This window comes from Fringilla coelebs (genome assembly GCF_963513975.1).
Source record: "Fringilla coelebs genome assembly, chromosome: 8".
Taxonomy (NCBI): Eukaryota; Metazoa; Chordata; class Aves; order Passeriformes; family Fringillidae; genus Fringilla; species Fringilla coelebs.
In genome coordinates, this window is record NC_140066.1 from 29,084,852 (window position 1) to 29,102,742 (window position 17,891).

A 17,891-nucleotide genomic window follows, 5' to 3' on the forward strand; every position below is an offset into this window, starting at 1 on the left:
ATGCCCCGCTCCGCGCCTGTGCACCGGGCTCCCGCCTGGGCGGGGCGGAATGAGCGGCACGGAGCCGCCGGGAGCGCCTGGAGACGTCGCTGGCCTGCGGGGGCCGCTGCTTCTCCTCTTCCCGCCGACGGCCTTCGAGTGAGCGCCCGGCCCTGCTTCCCGCGTGGGGCAGCGCCGACGACGGGGCGGCGGCCCGGGGTGAGCGCTGCTCGGAGGGGCGATAGGGGCAGGGGCGGCCCGGGGTGAGCGCTGCTCGGAGAGGGGAGAGAGGGGCAGGGGCGGCCCGGGATGATCGCTGCTGTGGGGGGCGAGAGAGCGGGGAAGGAGCGGCCCGGGGTGAGCGCTGCTCGGAGGGGCGATAGGGGCAGGGGCGGCCCGGGGTGAGCGCTGCTCGGAGAGGGGAGAGAGGAGCCGGGGCGGCCCGGGATGAGCGCTGCTCTGAGGGGGGAGAGAGGGGCAGGGGCGGCCCGGGGTGAGCGCTGCTGTGGGGGTCGACAAGAGGCTAGGGGCGGCCTGGAGTGAGCGCTGCTCTGAGGGGCAGGGGCGGCCCGGGGTGAGCTCTGTTGTGAGGGGCAGGGGCGGCCCGGGGTGAGCGCTGCTCTGGGGGGAGAGAGGGGCAGGGGGTGAGAGCTTCGCTTTCCCCCGGGAAAGGAGCCGGGGGTGAGCGCTTTGCTGAGGGGAGAGAGGGCCGAGGTGGCGGGGCTTGGCTTCGGGCTTGGGTGCAGGCCCTGGGACGAGGCTGTCTGATTTTATTCTGAGTTACTTAAAATCACTTAATTTTAATCACTTGAAAATCACTTCAGAATCAGTTAATTTTAATAATACCTCTTTAATTGCTGTTGTTGAAAGCACTTTTCTGGTGGAGTTGGTTTGCAGTGTCACTTAGAAGACTGCTCTATTCACAGGTTTCATTTTAGTTTGTTTTTGACTATACTTTTCATTTAAAACAATTATATTGCATCTTAGCATTCGGAAAGCAGGTGCTGAAAATGCATTTCCGCAGAGCCCAGGGCTTTGCTTCCTCTCAGGCCGCCGCTCTTGGGGCAGTGGTTCCCCTTCGGGCATGAGGAACCCAGGAGTGCAGCCTGTGCTTTTTATTACTACAAACTTTTTTAACAAAAGTACAGCGAGGTCTCTTCCAGAGACATAGTGAGCTTCACGTGCAGGTGTTGATGGCTGCTCCTATTTGTCAGTGTGTTCCTCTTCTAAAGGAATTTTCATCATTTAATCTGCAGTATTCATTGTTGAGTTCTTTAGCGCAGAAAGTTTTGCTGTGCAAACAAAAGAAATAGATGGTAGGGAATTAGCCTTCCAAAATGAATGCTTAAATATATCTTCAGAATATGACCCAAAAATACTTTCATTTGTGTGCCTGCCTGAATTAATCTTTAAATCTGTACTTTTGCAGTTACCTGGCCCACAGCCACCTTTGGTCAAACTCTTAATGTCAACCTTTACATGATGGCAGAACTACTTAATCTTCATCATAACGAAGTTACAGATGCAGATTTAAGCAACAGGGTCACAGGTACAAACTTACTGTTGAATAGCTTTTAGTTTTGAGGCTGAATTTCTGAAATATTTAACAGGATCCCATATTTTGTAAGCAAACAATACAGGGTATTTTTGACAAATGTAGAAACAGTACAGAAAGTTTTAACAAAGGCAGAAGTGCAGTAAGAGAGATTTTGTCCTAAGCTTGACAGAGGTATCTTGACTTTATTCTTCTGTGATTGTGGATATGCTTTATTATTGATACACATCGTCAGTATGAGTATGGCTTGTGAATGTAATCCTAATTATCCAAACTTGTGCCTGCTGAAATGCCTCAGAATCTAAAAAACCCACCAGGATAATTGAAGTGTTAGGGAATTTGGACTGATACATGGGAGTTGGAGTTCCTTCAGCAATGCTTCTTGCCTCTTAAGTACCTTGGTACTGTCTGATCCATGTTCTCTTACTCCAAGCTGGGGAGAGGGAAAGGCTTCATTTTGGGAGATCTGAACTAGCTTTATGTGCAAACATCTTGGGTCTGGAGAGTTCATGAAATTTGATTTCGTGTTAGGCAAGAGTTATAGTTCAAGCAGAGTTTACAAGGTTTACTTGCTTCCAGGTGGGAAAAAAGGCCGTCTCAGTGGAGACCTTGGACAGGCCTGCCAGACTGGAACGAGATCTGAGTGGCTTATGTAGCCTAGCACAGAAACAAGTTCTTTGTAGGTGGATGAGTTGCCCCTCTCTTATAAAAACAGAGTTCCTGCTATATTGATATGCAGGCTTAGTTGAATGTTTTCTAAGAGTTGTTTGGTAAAGAAAAACTCGCAGGAAAGACCACAAGGTTTACAAGGCACTCACTGGAAAGTCAGAGTCTCTTGTTTCAGAGTGTTTTGTTTCTCAGTATTGAGTGATAAGCACAGAAGGTGAAAGTGTTGTTTTAATAATACCACTGATTGCATGATTGAGTAAATGTGGTATCAGAATGAAAACAAGTGACTTCCAGAGTGTGTCATGGTCTGAGCATCTCCATTTGTTCAAACGGGCTGGCAGAATAGTAGGAGTACCCAAGAGCCTTGTTTCTTCCTGCAAATATTCCATAACATAGGCTTGTGTTGGTGTTGTTAATCAGATCCCTTTGCAAATACTTCTGCTTCTAGGAAGTTCTATGGAAGACAAAACTGGTAGAGAGAACTGCATAGCTGCAGCTGATAAAGAAAATACTGTGAGTTATTTCACTTTATAGTTGCCCCAAGTATTCTGAGCATTTCTAGGTAGCAGGAATTATCAGCATGTATTTCTATTTCTAGAACTTAAAAGTTTTGTCTCCTTTTGTTGCCATGTTTTTATATATTAGAATATTTCTACCCTAATGGGCAGGTTTTTTCCAGTAAGAATGACTTCAGGTTTTTCTTCCACAGGTGTCACATTCTAATTGGATTAATGGGAAGCCAAAGAAATTGCAATGTTCCTCTAAGAGTGCTTTTTCTATTTGCTATGATAAGAGTTTCTTGAGTTTGTTAGTACCACCCCCTAAAGGGGGCACTTGCCATCGTTGTGGTCTGTTTGGTAAGTGCCTGCTGTCCTGTAGTCTGTGACATACAGTACATCTCTCAGTGAAACCAGACCAGGTTTGCTCAGAAATGTCTTTAAATGGATGAATATTTTTAACTCTCAGACACAAGTATATTCTATTCAGAATATAGTTGGAGTAACAGAACTGACAAACAGAAGAGAGCATTTCTTTATCAAAAGTGGTGGGTTTTTTTCCCTTAAATGTAGAAGGAGTTTTGGACATTCGAGCAGTGATGTCTGGTAGCTGTTTGTTAATACAAATACCTATTTGTGTGTGCTTAGAATTGCAGGGGAGCTGTTTTGTAAAGCAGTTATTTAAACAGTTGTTTTTCCTTCCAATACATGTTTTGCTCAGACTTCTCTTGTCTTTTTTTTTTGGTTTGTTTTAGGAAAGCTCAGATGCTCACAGTGTCTGCAAACATACTATTGCTCTGCAGATTGTCAGAAAAAAGACTGGCCAGCACATAGAGTAGTTTGTGATCCCCTTAAACAGAAGTAAGTTTGTTTAAAGTTCTGCCAAATAATCTACCCAGAAAAACAATGTCCCTCCCACTACAACATAAGTGACCATGGGAAGGCACTATTACAGTAAAATATGTTTCTTATTCTTAAGCTAGTACTGCATTATCTTCTGCCTGTCATTATTACATATTACCATATTTGTAATTCTGCATTTTAGTGGATGAGGAATAAGGGTTGGCAAGAATCACATACTATGAACACAGCTTTTTATCTATTTGCAGGTAGATTCTATTATTAATGCTGCTTATCAGTCTTATCAGTTCTTCAAACTGACATATTTTTCTTTGATTACAGTTTAAGTCATAGCAAAACCAAGACTGGAGTTTATCTTAAGGTATGTCAGACAATTTTGACTATGTCTTGACTGGATCTGCTGTGAGTGAGTGGCAGTGTGCTTCATTTAACCTGTACAGGAAAGGAGCAAGTTGCTCCTTTTGGAAAGATCAGTGCTTCAAATGAAAAGCTACTGGGAGAAGCATTCAGAAAATTGTTACTTCTAGAGCTCTTAGAAGCACTGTCAGACAACTCTGCTTTTATTTGAAAAAAACTTCAGTGAAAAAAGTTAAAAACTAAGACATGTATGATGTTGCTAGAGAAATAGTGTGGGAAGGAAACAGATGCAGTGTGTCCAATTCAGAAAAATTCTGGTGTCTTGTTTCTGTGAAAAAATCATTAGCTGACTCTTAGAGCCTTGGAAATTTATTAGTAAAACACATTGAATGTAGTATACAGTAACAGATGCAGATAAGCTGTTGTTTCTTTGCTGTAGAAGGAGCTAAAGATGACACAGTTCTCCTCTGTAATGTGTTGAAGCCTCTCTTGATCTTACTTTGAGCCAAACATTTCTTCCACTCTATGAACTCTTCTGCAGGAGTTGATTTTTCTGTCTTTGTGGTTTCTTGGGATCACATTTATGAAGGTGAATAAGTTGGCATACCTCCAGCTAGCCTCTTGCTTTGTCATGTGCTTCTTTGAAGTAGCTTATTCATCTGTTTAACTTTTTGAAGGAATGTAGAAAGGAGGCTTCATGTCATGAGACTTCTGTTATCTCATCCTGTCAGTTCCTGTTGTGTGTGTACTTGTGACTGGGATCTAATGAAACTGATCAACTGATGGTGAGGGCCCTTTATACCCAGTGGTTGTACAGTATGAATAAAACATTTGCAGTCACTTCATTTTCAAAGTATGGAAGAGGTTTTGTTATCTTGTTCACCTTTTGAAGCTCTCATAAGTTCTGCAGAAGTAAGAGATTGCATGTTGAAGGGTATTAAAGTGGGTTACATTAAATTATTAGACTTTTAAAAAATGGATGCCAGCAGATGAAGCAGGAGTTCTAATCTACTCTGAGGTGTTAAGGTTATGAGAAAGCTGGTGGAATTTGATTCTTCTTATTTATGAGAGCATCATAAGTGGGAATTTTAGCTGAGTTGTCCTGTAAAACAGGTGAGGAGGTGAATGTGTGAGCCTTCAGCACTTGTTCTTCATTGATGTTCAGCATGTCTCTGCAGTGTTTGTTGAACTTTGTTTCTACAAGCTTCATATTAAACATAATATGTACCTGTTTTAAATAGGGTTCTTCTTGGGATTCTTTATTTTTACCTTAATTTCTGAATTCTTTGGAAGAGAGTGCAGAAGTTAGTTGAATTGATAGCACTTCAAGCCCCAGCAGCAGCTTTAATATGTAAGGTGATATTTTTGAAGGCCTTTATTATTTAGTCACTTAGATGGGAAAAAATAATCTGCTATCCCTTCTTGTTCTAATTACATTATTTCCAAGCCATTAAGTGTTTCTTTGCCCATTATGATCCAAAAGAAAAAGGATGGAATGGAGGCATTGCCAGCTTTTTTTCTCAGCTCTTAGGAAAGCACTGTTCATTAACTGGTGTTGATATATTGCAGGAGGAAGTGAGGTTGAGTTTTGCTGTAGATGTTGTACTTCCAGATTCTGGTGAGTGCTTGATTGTGTGGGTAAAGTAACTCACCATAATTAAGGCTTTTATGTTCACACCCGTCCCTAACACCTGTAAAAGAGAACACCTTTTTTTTTTTTTTTTCTTTTGCCATCCTCCCTCTTGTCACTTTCCCAACCTCTCCCTTGACTTCTTTTTTTTTTCAATTCTACTTTTTCGCCTTTCCATAACTTGTCAGTGCCTGAAATACCTTGCTAAGATTAATAACCTTAAATTTTAGTAAGGTTACTTTTCCAATAGAATTGTACTAACTTCAGTGTGTTCTGGATCATCTTGTTTATTTTTGTGTTTTAACAGATGCATGAAAATTTGGTACTATTTTATTTCTTTCTCATGCATTTTTAACTCTTTAAAAATTACAGTGTCAATTTCTAGTTCCACATAGGATTTTACCAGCTTTCATTATATTTCATACATGCTCACTAGGTATTCCAAAGTCAGAACAATCATTGGATATTGCTGTGTCCAGTTGGAGAACTCTATAAGCGTGTTTATATTTCTAACTTAGCAAGCTTCAGTGAGAGACAAGCCAAGCACAAGACCTTTGAGGAGTCAGACTTCAGATTTTCAGTTGAGCTGGGTTTGATTGTCAAAGCAGATCAATACATGCAAGGTGTACCTTTTGTCATGTGGAAGATTACTGTTTAGATTTTCCTCTGTCTGCAGACAGGAATGATGTAGTGCCAAGACCATATTCATTTAATTGATCTGCAGCCCACAGAAACATTCAGGGATGTGGTGGTTGATGTTCCTAGCTTGCTAAACTTGCTCATGTGCAGGAAGCTTATCTCCATGTAATACTGTGCAGTCTGTCAAAGGATGGTTCACTTTAGTCCCCTGTAAATTCAACTGATTAAGGATTGTACTGGGCATATTTCACATTTGGTTGCTTCACAGCACACTAGTGGTGAAGTCATGTGTGACCTGCCAACCTTTGGGAGAGAAGATCACATAAATGTCACTGCATTCTTGAAGTGTTCCATGCATTCATTCCAGACTTTATAAGCAACTGAAACAACTGTATTGAGGTTTTAATTTGAAAATAATGGTATTGAAAGTTTGGAATGCTGCTTCATGCATCAGAAATGGAGTATGTAACAGCTGAGAAACCAAGATTTACAAAGACATCTTGACTAAATCATTACATACTCAGTGTTGTAAATAATGAGGTAAGTTATGAATCCTTGTGTCTAAAAAGCAGTAATCAGTTTTTCAGCTCACAGTCTTTAGTGGCTGCAAGTAAATGTTGATTGTTACTGCTTTGCTCATTTTATGAAGTTAGACAGTCTTGGAGCTCTGAATGTGCTCCGAGAACTCAAGTAGCTGAGCTACTCTGAAATTACCTTTGTTTTGCATTTTAAGCATTAAGTGCTGAGCAATTAAGTAGAGTATGCTCACCTTGTGATAGGAATATAGATCTGGCTCAGAGGATGTTTCTGAAGTGAAACTAGCTGATGGCTATCTTGTGTGATAAATCATTTATTCTTGATCTGTATTTTAGAAGACTGCGTAAATAAAGTTCCCTTAGAAATGAAGTCTTATTTAACTTCAGGAAGTGATGCCAAAGTGGACTCTCCAAGAGGTAAGCAAGCAAACCAAACTAAACTTTGGGAAATTTAGATCCTCCTGTGCTGCATGATATTCTAGCTGCTCATTAGCATCACCTCAAAGTTAAAAATGTTGGCTAATGGAGCTTCAGATCACTGTTGGCATTAGCTCATAGACATTTTAATAGTATAAAACATTTGTGTAGTGATTATTATGTGAACATGAATTTCATAATATGACAGGAGCCCTCCAAGTCCAAAGCATCAATAAAAATAATAAACTATTTCAGTGTGTTTATATTTTCAAATTCAGCTAGCTTTTGATTGGCAACCTTTTTTCTTTTTTATGTGCAGTATCAGAAAATCATTCAAAGGGAGGTGAAAAAAAAATACCTGAGGATGAAGACTCTTCTCACTGTGTTAATTCAATTACCAAGTTTGTCTCTTTGAGTATTGGAGATGAATTTTCTGGTGTAGTTTCTCACATTCAAAGTCCAGACATCTTTTTTTGTCAGCGGATGCAAAGTGCTCGTAAGTGATGGGTTGGAAGTCGGATGTGGAATGCCTGGTATGGCATTTTGTTTTTGGTAGGGAGTGGCTGGAGGAAGGTGAATTTTCTTCTGTGTCCATGTGCAGCCTTTTAATTCTGAGTAATCAGTAGCAAAGTGTGTTCTTTGGGAAGAAGTGGCCTACCTCATCTGCCTGTTGCTGGAAGAGCTGTCTTCCTTGGTTTCTTCTTGGCATGCCTCCACTAGCTTGTTTTTAATATGTACTGGCTTCAGCTTTGTCCCTTTGCTGAAAAAATCCATCACTGGTTTTCCTGTCTGTTCACTGCTGCTGTGATTCCTCAGACACACATGAGGACTCTCTTGGATGTTAATGATTGAAGAGCCCTGGTCTGATCACTGTTAAACATTTGAAATAATGTCCATTATGCTACAAGATGTTCTTCCAGGCTTTGAGCTTAATTGTTTTGTAATAATTGCAAGACAGGCTGTGTTCCAAAACCTATGTATTTTAACATCAGGTCAACTTGCTGAGCTTGAAGCATCTCTTAATGAATACTGTGGCAAAATTCCCATTAATCCATCTTTCCATCCTGCTGCTGGCAATGTGTGCTGTGCCCAGTTCACAGGTAAAAATTGAGTGAAAATACTAAGTTATGTTACTTAAATTTATTACCAAAAAGATACATTTTGTAATTTTGTTTAGAAATGTTTTATGTAGAGTTGATTTATCTCTGATTTTTAGCTGTGGGTAATGCTAGGTAGTGATTTGAAAAATTGTTATCTGTAAAATGCCAATTTTAAAATGTCCCTTTATTGACCAAACTCTTAACATTGGATTGAGATTATTTAGAGTAGTTTATTAGGAGATGATGGAAAGTTTGGGGTTTTTTTATGTTGCTAAGTACTATTTCCTCAGGGGTGGAAATAAGTATATATTTGAAATTTCAGTCCCCAAAAGAAGCACAGTTGAAATGGGATTATTTGGAATGATGCTGCTCTGATAGACTGCTTCTCAAAATGCTACTTTAGCCAACACTTGGTAGTCCTGAGCTGTACTGAGATCGATGTATTTTTATATTGGTCTGGCAAAAAAAAAATTCATTCTCTTCTCAGACAAAACATCTGTATCTTCCTTTCTAGAAGACAACCTTTGGTATCGTGCTGCTGTTACAGCTTATGCTTCTGAAGACACTGTTTTGGTAGACTATATGGATTATGGTAATTCTGACTCTCTTCCACTGACCAGACTTCGTCCTATAATTCCAAGCTTAATGGACTTGCCAGCTCAAGCCATAAGATGTAGCCTGGCAGGTATGAAGTAAATGATTAGCAGTTTCAAACTAGATAGGGGGAGAACAAGTGGTATTACATAACCACCACACCTGTAGCATCTCACTCTGAAACATGGGAAAGGATGGAGGTACTGCTAGGCATTATTTCCAGAATTCTTAACTGTCATGGCATATCTACAAAATGTGACAAATATTTCAGAATGTACTTGCAGTTGTTGTACCTGTTCACACATTGGTGAGAGTTGAACTGACCTCAGAACCTTTCCATACTATGTGACTTTTTAGGTGTAAAGCCACCATTAGGAGCATGGACCTCAGAAGGTGTTTCTTACATGAAAAAACTGGTGAAAGACAAAGTGTTGACAGTAAAAGTAGTGGATAAAGAGAGTTCTAAATCCGTGGTGGAGCTTACAGATGCCTCAGGTACTCCAGTAATAAATGTATCGAGCCTTCTCATCGAGGAGGGCTTTGCAGCTGAGGAACTGAGCATGGCCTTAGCAGCAGCCAGAGGGAGTGATGTTGAGCAAGCCAAGGGTGAGTATGAACACATCTTGCTGCCCTGGCATTACCTCCTGCTAGAGTGGGTACAGAGAATGCAAGCTCTTATCTCTTAGAGCTTTTCAGATTGGCTCATCAAGTCTAGCCTTCACAAGGCCAAAGTTTATCCATGGCAACTTAACTGTAAAGAATTGTGTGTCTGTGTGTGTGTCCAGGTGTGCACGCTTAACAAAGTTGTTATTGCCTGCTTTTGGAAGTTGGTACTTACTCTTGTTGGAAGTATTAGTTTGCAGTTGAAATATGCTATGGCTAGTTATTACCTACTTATTCCTACGTCCTTGTCCATCAGTGCAAATAATGTTTGCTCTACTGTCATCTTCATTGTCCTATATTTTACACATAAACCCACATACTTAGTCCTTGAATATTTGACTGTAGTAGCTTATAAAGCTTCAAATCTATGCTTAAATTGCTTTGTTTGAATTTAGTGACCAAAGCTTCAATCCAAGAGATCTCTGCTACATTACATTAAAGTTACATTAAATTTCTTTGAAATCTTGGGGAAGATTCCTGGCTTCTCTCTTATGAAGCATGCTAAGTTCCTTTTCTTTCCATCCTATGTCTGGCAAGTGTATGTATTCTCTTCTGATCCATTGGTACTGAAAACTTTCTGTCAAGTCTATGTTCAAATGATTTTGATCTTTCTCACTCGAGGCCTTGTGGCCAGGACGCAATTATTCCTTGTCTTTGTTCAGAAGAGTGAGGAATCTTACAAAAAAAATAGAATAAACAGTACTTTCCTGGCTGTATCTAAACACATTTTTATCTGTGGCCCTCATCAAGGGCCTGTTTTGTACTTCCTTGTTTTATTGGTTGCCTCTCACCTTTTTGTCATTTCCATCACTGAGCCAGAGCTGTTGAATGCAGGTTTTAAAGAGAATGTGTTCTCCAGTGCCATGATTTAGTGTTCTCATGATGTATTCTACAACTTGTGTTAAATAAAAAGTTTCTTTCAGGTACCTGAGTATAATATTCAGTGCAAATTTCTGCCACCGTCTTTCTGGTAATCTTTTTTGCTCTTCCTCCTTAGATTGTTTCCAGTAGTGTTGGTGACAGATGTTTCCCTCTTTTATGCTCCCTACACTGTTTCTAGGATCCAAAATTCCGCAGTGACCCTCTTGCCCAGGCTGTTGCCAGCTAGCCTTTACCTCTTTGTGTAATTACTCTTCCCTGCTATCTATGGCTTCTCTTTTTGATAATGAAGAATTACATTAAAGAACTGGCATATTTGTCTTACACCCTTTATGATTTTTTACTCTGCAAAGAGGCTCTCACTGGTAATTAGGCTGTTGGACAGTTTATAACAAGATATTCAAGGATGTGAATGAGCATTCAGGATTTTTTTTTTTTTTGTGTAAAAGTTACTTTAATTTCTTTTCATTCTGTGCTTTTTTCTGTCCTCTCTAGAGGACACAACGAACAAAAGAATGTGCAAGTGGATTAAATTAACTCTTAACCAAACACTCAGTGTCATAGTATGTACAGTGTACAATCCTGGAGAATTCTACTGTCAGATTTCAAACAGCCATGGTAAGTTTATTCAGCTTAATTCTTTCTGATAGTTTCTTTGCTTCTTGGTTTGTCATTTATTATAGTTCTAATGAACTACTGTGTCAAATAAGCTTACAGCACAAAGACTTACCTCTGAGGTTTTTATCTAAGAATACAAGTGGAGTGACCAAGAAATTGGGTCATGGTACTGAAATCTGAAAATGGTGAAGATAAGCAGAGGAGGAAAGGGAAAGAGTTACCAAAGGATATCCTAGCCAAAAGTTATCTTAATTTTTTTCCCACTGGACGAGTGGCCAGGCATTGCAATAAGTTGTTCAGGAAGGTGTAGAGTCATTGTCTCTGGAAGAGTGCAAGAAGCATCTGGATGTAGTACTTAGAGGTGACTATGGTGGTGCTGGGTTGATGGTTGGACTAAATGATCTTGAAGGGTCTTCTCCACCCTTCATGATTTAGTGATTCTGTTAATAAAAGCAAATAAGAGATATGTTCCCTGTGCCAAAGACAGTATTTGCTGGAGCTCTCTTCTAGTACGCTCTCATAATTTATAAAAACTTCAGGAGATGTAATAAGTGTAACACAAAAAAGAGAAAATGCAGCTATTGGGATGTGACTTCCTGTTGGATTAATTAAAAAGTAATCTTGTTTCTCTACCAGAAGTCAGTATAAAGACTTCTGATAGCCATTGGCATTGTAAATGCTAGAAAAAGAGTGTGACAAAATTCAGTGGCTGAAGAGGGAGCTAAAGGCATTCAAACAAAAAATATGGGGCAGCTCTTAAAAGTGGTGGGTTGTTTGTTCCTTGACTTATGTAGTCAGGGAGTACATTTGAAGGTTTACAAGTAAACTATAGAGTGAACAGCATTGATAAAGTTCAAGTCTGCTCATTTCATTGATCTCACCTTCGGTTTTTTTTTCTAATTTTCAGAGTTACTTGCTCTAAACTCACTTAACAAATCATTGTCTGAATACTGTCAGAAAACACCACCAGATGTTTTTGAGCCTGAGAATGGAGACCCTTGCTGTGCTTTTTACTCTGGCAAGTAACAGACTAAAACAGTTTTTTTTTTTTAATAGGGTGAACATGAAAAATCAGCTGATAGTTCACATTAGTAGAGGACAGCAAAGAATCATATTTATTTACTAACAAGTGAAAGCTGGTAGACTTAGCAAATGTGTGAAGTAATTATTAATTTTTTTTTTAATCTTCTTTAAAATTAGAGGATGGTAACTGGTACCGTGCTGTGGTGCAAAGTGTCACTTTAGATGGGAGTGTTCGAGTGAGCTTTGTGGACTATGGGAACACTGAGGATGTACCACGGGATAATATCCGACAGATCTCGCCCTCTTTCCTAAAACTTCCATTTCAAGCAATTAAATGCTGGCTCTCAGGTGAATCTTCTTTTCTCATACAAGTGCTCTTGCATTTAGAGACTTGCTGCTTTGGGGGAAGGAGGTGATGACAGGGAATACTGTGCAGAACTCTGTTCTTTTGGGTTTGTTTGCTTTCTCTTCTCTGCACTCCTGCCAGTTCTCTGGAGTGATCTGCATGGACTTTGCTTACTGCTTTACTGGTCAAAAGGGAGCTGGTTTAGTTCTGCTTTATCTGTAATGCTTACTGGTTTTTGGTTGTTGCCTTCCTAGGAGTAAAGGTGCTTTTGTGCAACTTTATTTCTCAAAGCTTTTGCGGGCAGTGGAGCTAATCTGTTTAAGTAAAGCAAGTTGGCCTTTCAGTTCTCTTTCATTTGACTCCTGAAGAGTTTGGCACTGTACTGCTGTTTCTTAATGTTCTGCAAATTCCTTTTCCACAGGAATTCTGCAGAACTTCTCTTTCTTTCTGGTGTAGTCTGCTTGGTTTAAAAATGAAAAATGTGGAAACAGGAAAAAGCTCAAAACCTCACTTTGTTCAAGTGTCTTGTGCAGTTCCCCTGCCCACCCACCTTTAAAACACTTAGGTTTTGTCTGCTCCTTTGATAAAAAGGCCTGATTACACTGATCCAAAACCAGTTTTAATATTGTTGTTTGTGCTCAGGCATAGGGTTTACTTAGTTGAATCATAAAATATAAAAGATGAAACTTGGGAGTCCTGAGAAAATATGGGCATTTAGAAAAAAGGAGGGAGAGCGAGAGCAGTTAACAGGGTGAAGGACAATGTGTTGCCCTAGCGTAGTAAAAGTAGCCGTGATATTTCAGGGTATGCTCTAAAGAAATATTTTAAGTATTTTTTAAAGAAAATTATAATGTTGAGGAAAGTCAGTATTAGTGAATGGAGATATTTTAACAGTTTCTTACTTCCCAGGTATAAAGCCTGGAAATAGCAAATGGAATCCAGAAGCTACAAGAAGATTTCATGTGTACACTTCAGGCTTAGAGCTTCAAGCCACAATAACTGCCCTTTCTGAAGATGGGGCAGGTGTAGTGCTTACTGATAATTCCACAGATTGCCCAACAGTTATCAATGAGATACTAACTTCAGAAAAACTGGTTGTAAAGGAAGTTCTACAAGATAAAAATGACTTTCCAAACACATCTCTTGACCACAAAGGTAATTAAAGGAATGTTGACTTTTAGATTTAACAAGAATTTTCAGTATTCCAGCGTTTAACTGTTATTTTCTTGTTTAACTACAATTAATATCAATGCAGGGTTTTGGGTATATTGTCAGTTCTTACAGTTGAACACCAGCTGCCCTGCAGGTGGCATTACAGACAAAAAGAGAAAGTTAAAAATCACTGTACTTGTCTTAAATGAATGTTGTTTGAGTAGGAATCAGAAGTTTTTCTATGACTGAAACTTTTCTCATGTTTGCTTTTCAAGGTATTATTTTTTCTGAGCTGTTTTTTACTTAAGCTACTTTTATATGCCAACAGTTTATGAACAGTAAAGTAAGCATCATTATCTTGATTTAGATTTTTCTTCTTGGAGGGAAGGCATGTAGTCGTGTCTGAAATTCAAAAAATTATTATAAATATCAAATAAAATAATGGTTCCTTAAAATATATATATGTTTGGAGGACAGATAACACTGCATTTTCTTACAATTTCTATTAGCAGCCTCACTTGGGCACTGGAAGTCAATTGAATTGGCTGTAGATGAAACCATGTCTGTCTGTGTAACTGAAGTTGTAAGCCCAGACTTGTTCTATGCTGTACCATTTCCAAATAAAGGTAAGAAAAAGTGTTCATTGTTCCTAATGCCAGTAAGAAGTCACTGTTGCAAGCTAGTTAATAAAATGAATGTGTAGTGAACTGAACCGTGTAGAAATGTATCTTGGGCAGTAGGAAAATATAAAAATGACAAAAGTGGGAGCAGGGGGCTTCAGTATGCTCTTCATTGTACCAGATGTGGTTAGTGAATGTGGCTTTTTTCCTGTAGGTCAAAGGAAGCTCCTTAAGGAGCTGATTTCACTGGAAGACTATTGTAGATCTTGCAACAAGCAGCCCTTCCAACCAAAACTGGGTGAAGCCTGTTGTGCTCAGTTTTCAGGTGAGACAATCATTTGTCCTTCCATTTCCTTGGCCAGTATAAAACAGCTTTCATTTTTGCTTTAAACAAAGGAAAAACACCAACTTGTAAGTGCTTGTGGTTCTCTTAATTGTGCTTCTAGTCAATTGGCCTTTTATATATCCACCACAGTATTTAAAAATTCTTTAAAAACTTTACAGTGTCTTGTTCTCAGGATAAACTGTATTTATAAGATGATTCTTCTCACGTGACCCTTCTTGTTCCAATCTTTTCAGGTAATGGCAATTGGTACAGAGCTGTTGTTCTGGAAGCTTCCCAGTCTGCAGTGAAAGTTCTGTATGGAGACTATGGCAACACAGAAACTTTACCCCTTTCAAAGGTGCTGCCAATCACCGATTCCTATTTAAAGGTGCCTTTTCAGACCATTACATGTTCACTTGCAGGTAAGGAAACCACCCCAAAATAAGGAAAAAAAAAAAAAACAAAACAACAACAACAACAACAACCAAAAAAAAAAAAAAAAAAAAAAACCAAACAAAAAAAAAAAAAACCACCACCCCAAAAACCCCTGACTGGTTTTCTTGAACATTTTAATTTTTTACCTGTTCTGGTAGTAGTGTTCATTCTTTACTGCTGGTAAACAGCATGATGATCTTCCTGAAATACTATATTGGTAAGCATGGTAAAAGCTGGTTTAGAAAACATGGATTTAGTTCATTATCTCTAGATTTAAGCTATTTATATTAGGAAACTTTAGCATCATATCTTCCAAAGCATTGTATGTATGATTCAAGTTACAGCTTAAAGGAATTACTTATATAACAGACTTGATTTTCCTTTTTTCACAGGAATAGAGAAAGCTGAGTGGTCTCCATTAGCACTTGACACATTGAAAAAGCTGTTATTGAAGCAACATGTCACAATTACAGTGAAAGGGATTAATGGAAATGTTAATTTAGTAACAGTGCAGAAACACCTGGACAATGGTTATTTGAATGTAGCTGACAAACTGCTAAAGGAGGGTTTGGTCACATCCTGCAGTACTGAAAACTCACATAGTGAGCATCAAGGTACATACTTTGGCTTGATTACTTCAGTTTGCTTATTCTGAAGAACTTGTAAGCACATGGGGTGGCTAAATGACTTTTCCTTCCAAAAATCTTGGAGAATGCCACCTGTCACCTCTTAAATTAGGGAAAGAATGTATGTGTGCATTTTACTCATTCACTTTGGTTTTTGTAGGTAATGAAGGTGAGACCAACTGCTGCTGCAAGGAATTAAAAGTGCAAGTAAGATTCACTCCAAGCAATACTTCCTTTTTTATGTTTCCAGAATTCAAAAGAAACCCTGTGTAGGAAGCAAATGGGAGTAGGGGGAATAACAGCTACTGAAACATGGAAGTTTAGTGATATGTATCCTGACACTTGTTCTCAGGTTTTTTTATATATGGTAATAATTAGGGCACCCTGAAGCTGCGGGAGGATGGTGTTTAGAGCACACAGACTTCATTAGTCTGGACTCTGCCCCACAGACAGCTCTTACTTAATTTTCCAAGTCTTTGAAGTCTCAGGGGTGGCACTTTTCCCTGTTACCTAATTTAAGATGGTGATCTCAATCTTGAGTATTTAATCAATTTGATTTGAGGTAGCTGCTTTAGGGAAGAAAAAAGGGAGGAGGGACACATACATGGACAAGGGGAAGTCAGCTACAGTTCTGTTGGCTTTTTCCCCCTCCAGAAGATTTTACAACAGAAAGGAAACTAAATCTCTCTATGGAATGAATATGGTATTTAGCTGAGTTTGTCATGTTAGCATCTACCCTAATCTGAAATCAGCAATTAAAAAACCCCAGAAATGTATACTTCTAATTCTTTCTGCTTGTTCCACAGCTTGAAAAGCATAAACAAGTCCTGCTCTTCCTTTTAAACAAGTTTGGGAATCCAGATGGATTCACTGATATGAAAAATCTGTTGAAGCACTAAGTCTCTGACATGCACCATTTCATTTTTATGTCCACCAAGTTGCTGCAGTTCCTTTTTTAGAAGATCAAGAACATCAGCTTAAAAAATGAGGGTAGAAACTGTGCTGTTAAAGCACCTGCATTTATCTGTATGCTTGATTGTTACTGTGACACAAGTATGTAACTTGGAGGACTGCAAAGCTGCAAGCTAAAATTTCTGTTCTGTTCTTGTTTTATGCTACCATGTGCTACTGAACATTTTGCTTGTATTTTCTTGTTAAATGCACAGAAGTTTATGGAATGGCCATTACATTGTGAGTCTGTTCTGCAGACTTGCATTTGAAATGATTGCAATTGTAAGGCTCTCTTAACTTTGGTACCATTTATATTACTTGAAAAACTGTATCTTCTTTTGATTACTGATCTTTCCGCCTAATTTCTGGTCTGAAGTTAGACCCCCATTTGTTCTTCATAACCTTGATTTCAGTATCATTAAAGGTTGAATGTTGTCTTGGACTGCATACAGGTAGTTCTCTCTAAAATCAGTAAACCCTTTAATGTGCACAGTTCTTTTTTACACTTAATGCTGTATAATATGCATCTATGAATGTTATTTTGAAGTGAATTGTATTGAAGCTGTTTTTTGTGTACTTACATCATCAGGATTTCTACACCATCAAGTTTTCACATCATAATAAAAAAGACCCAGTCTCAGCTATGACAAAAATACTGAATCAAATTATTAAGGGATTAGCAGTATTTTCAGTATTAAGAGATTATCAGTAATTTCTGACTAATTCAAGAATGTCAGATTACTGTGTTTCACAAAAAGTAGACATTTGCTGATTGAAACTGCAAGGTCAGCCTTTTTGTCCACTTACACATACTTCAAGTTTGGGCTTTTGCAGATTGGAAGAATCTTGAGATTAAAATTGTTGCAAAATATTTTCCTTTGACTTAATGTTTTATTACACTCAAATTGCCGCAGATTTTTTTTTTCCTGCCTCCTAGTTTTTGTTGCATCATATTCTTGCAGTAACTAGTAATTAGATGAATGCTTGCAGTTGAATTTCTGGAGTTCTGTTCATGCCCCTGGTTCTCAACCAAGACTATGGCTTTGTCAAGAATCCTTTGACTCCCTGGGAGCAGAGTGACTTGCACAAGCATTTGCTCTTGTGCAAAGCACCTCACTGATGATTTAGTACTCCCACACCTCTTGTTCACTTGTCCACAACCTCCCTCAAAAGCAAACTGGAAGTCTAGAATAACAGCACTTTTGAAAGCGAAGTAATATGAAATTAATAAAAATTACCTAGCACTGCAAAGCAACAAGGCTTTTTTTATCCTTACAATTTTAATTTATGAAGCACTGATGGAGGAACTTGAGTGTACTTTGCTTACTGGGTTTGGCTGAAATTATTTATTATTTAGCAGTTGGTATGTTCCTAAATCTACATACTGTGAGGTAGACACAAGGGTGTGTTTTGCCTGTA

At 38.9% G+C, this 17,891-nt stretch overlaps 1 protein-coding gene across 1 annotated transcript; it reads left to right on the top strand.

Moving 5' to 3' along the window:
* Positions 1-16,420, top strand: TDRD1 (tudor domain containing 1; the record flags this gene model as incomplete). Its single annotated transcript, XM_084210170.1, is given in 25 exon segments — positions 1-163; positions 652-754; positions 1,409-1,436; positions 1,438-1,528; positions 2,652-2,716; positions 2,913-3,060; positions 3,456-3,561; positions 3,883-3,922; positions 5,402-5,435; positions 5,438-5,536; positions 7,060-7,140; positions 7,460-7,636; positions 8,133-8,240; positions 8,755-8,925; positions 9,192-9,440; positions 10,872-10,994; positions 11,902-12,012; positions 12,195-12,365; positions 13,273-13,518; positions 14,025-14,141; positions 14,350-14,460; positions 14,715-14,882; positions 15,288-15,509; positions 15,682-15,728; positions 16,328-16,420. Coding segments are annotated over 25 exon segments (3,072 nt in total).
* Positions 16,421-17,891: the final 1,471 nt, after the last annotated feature.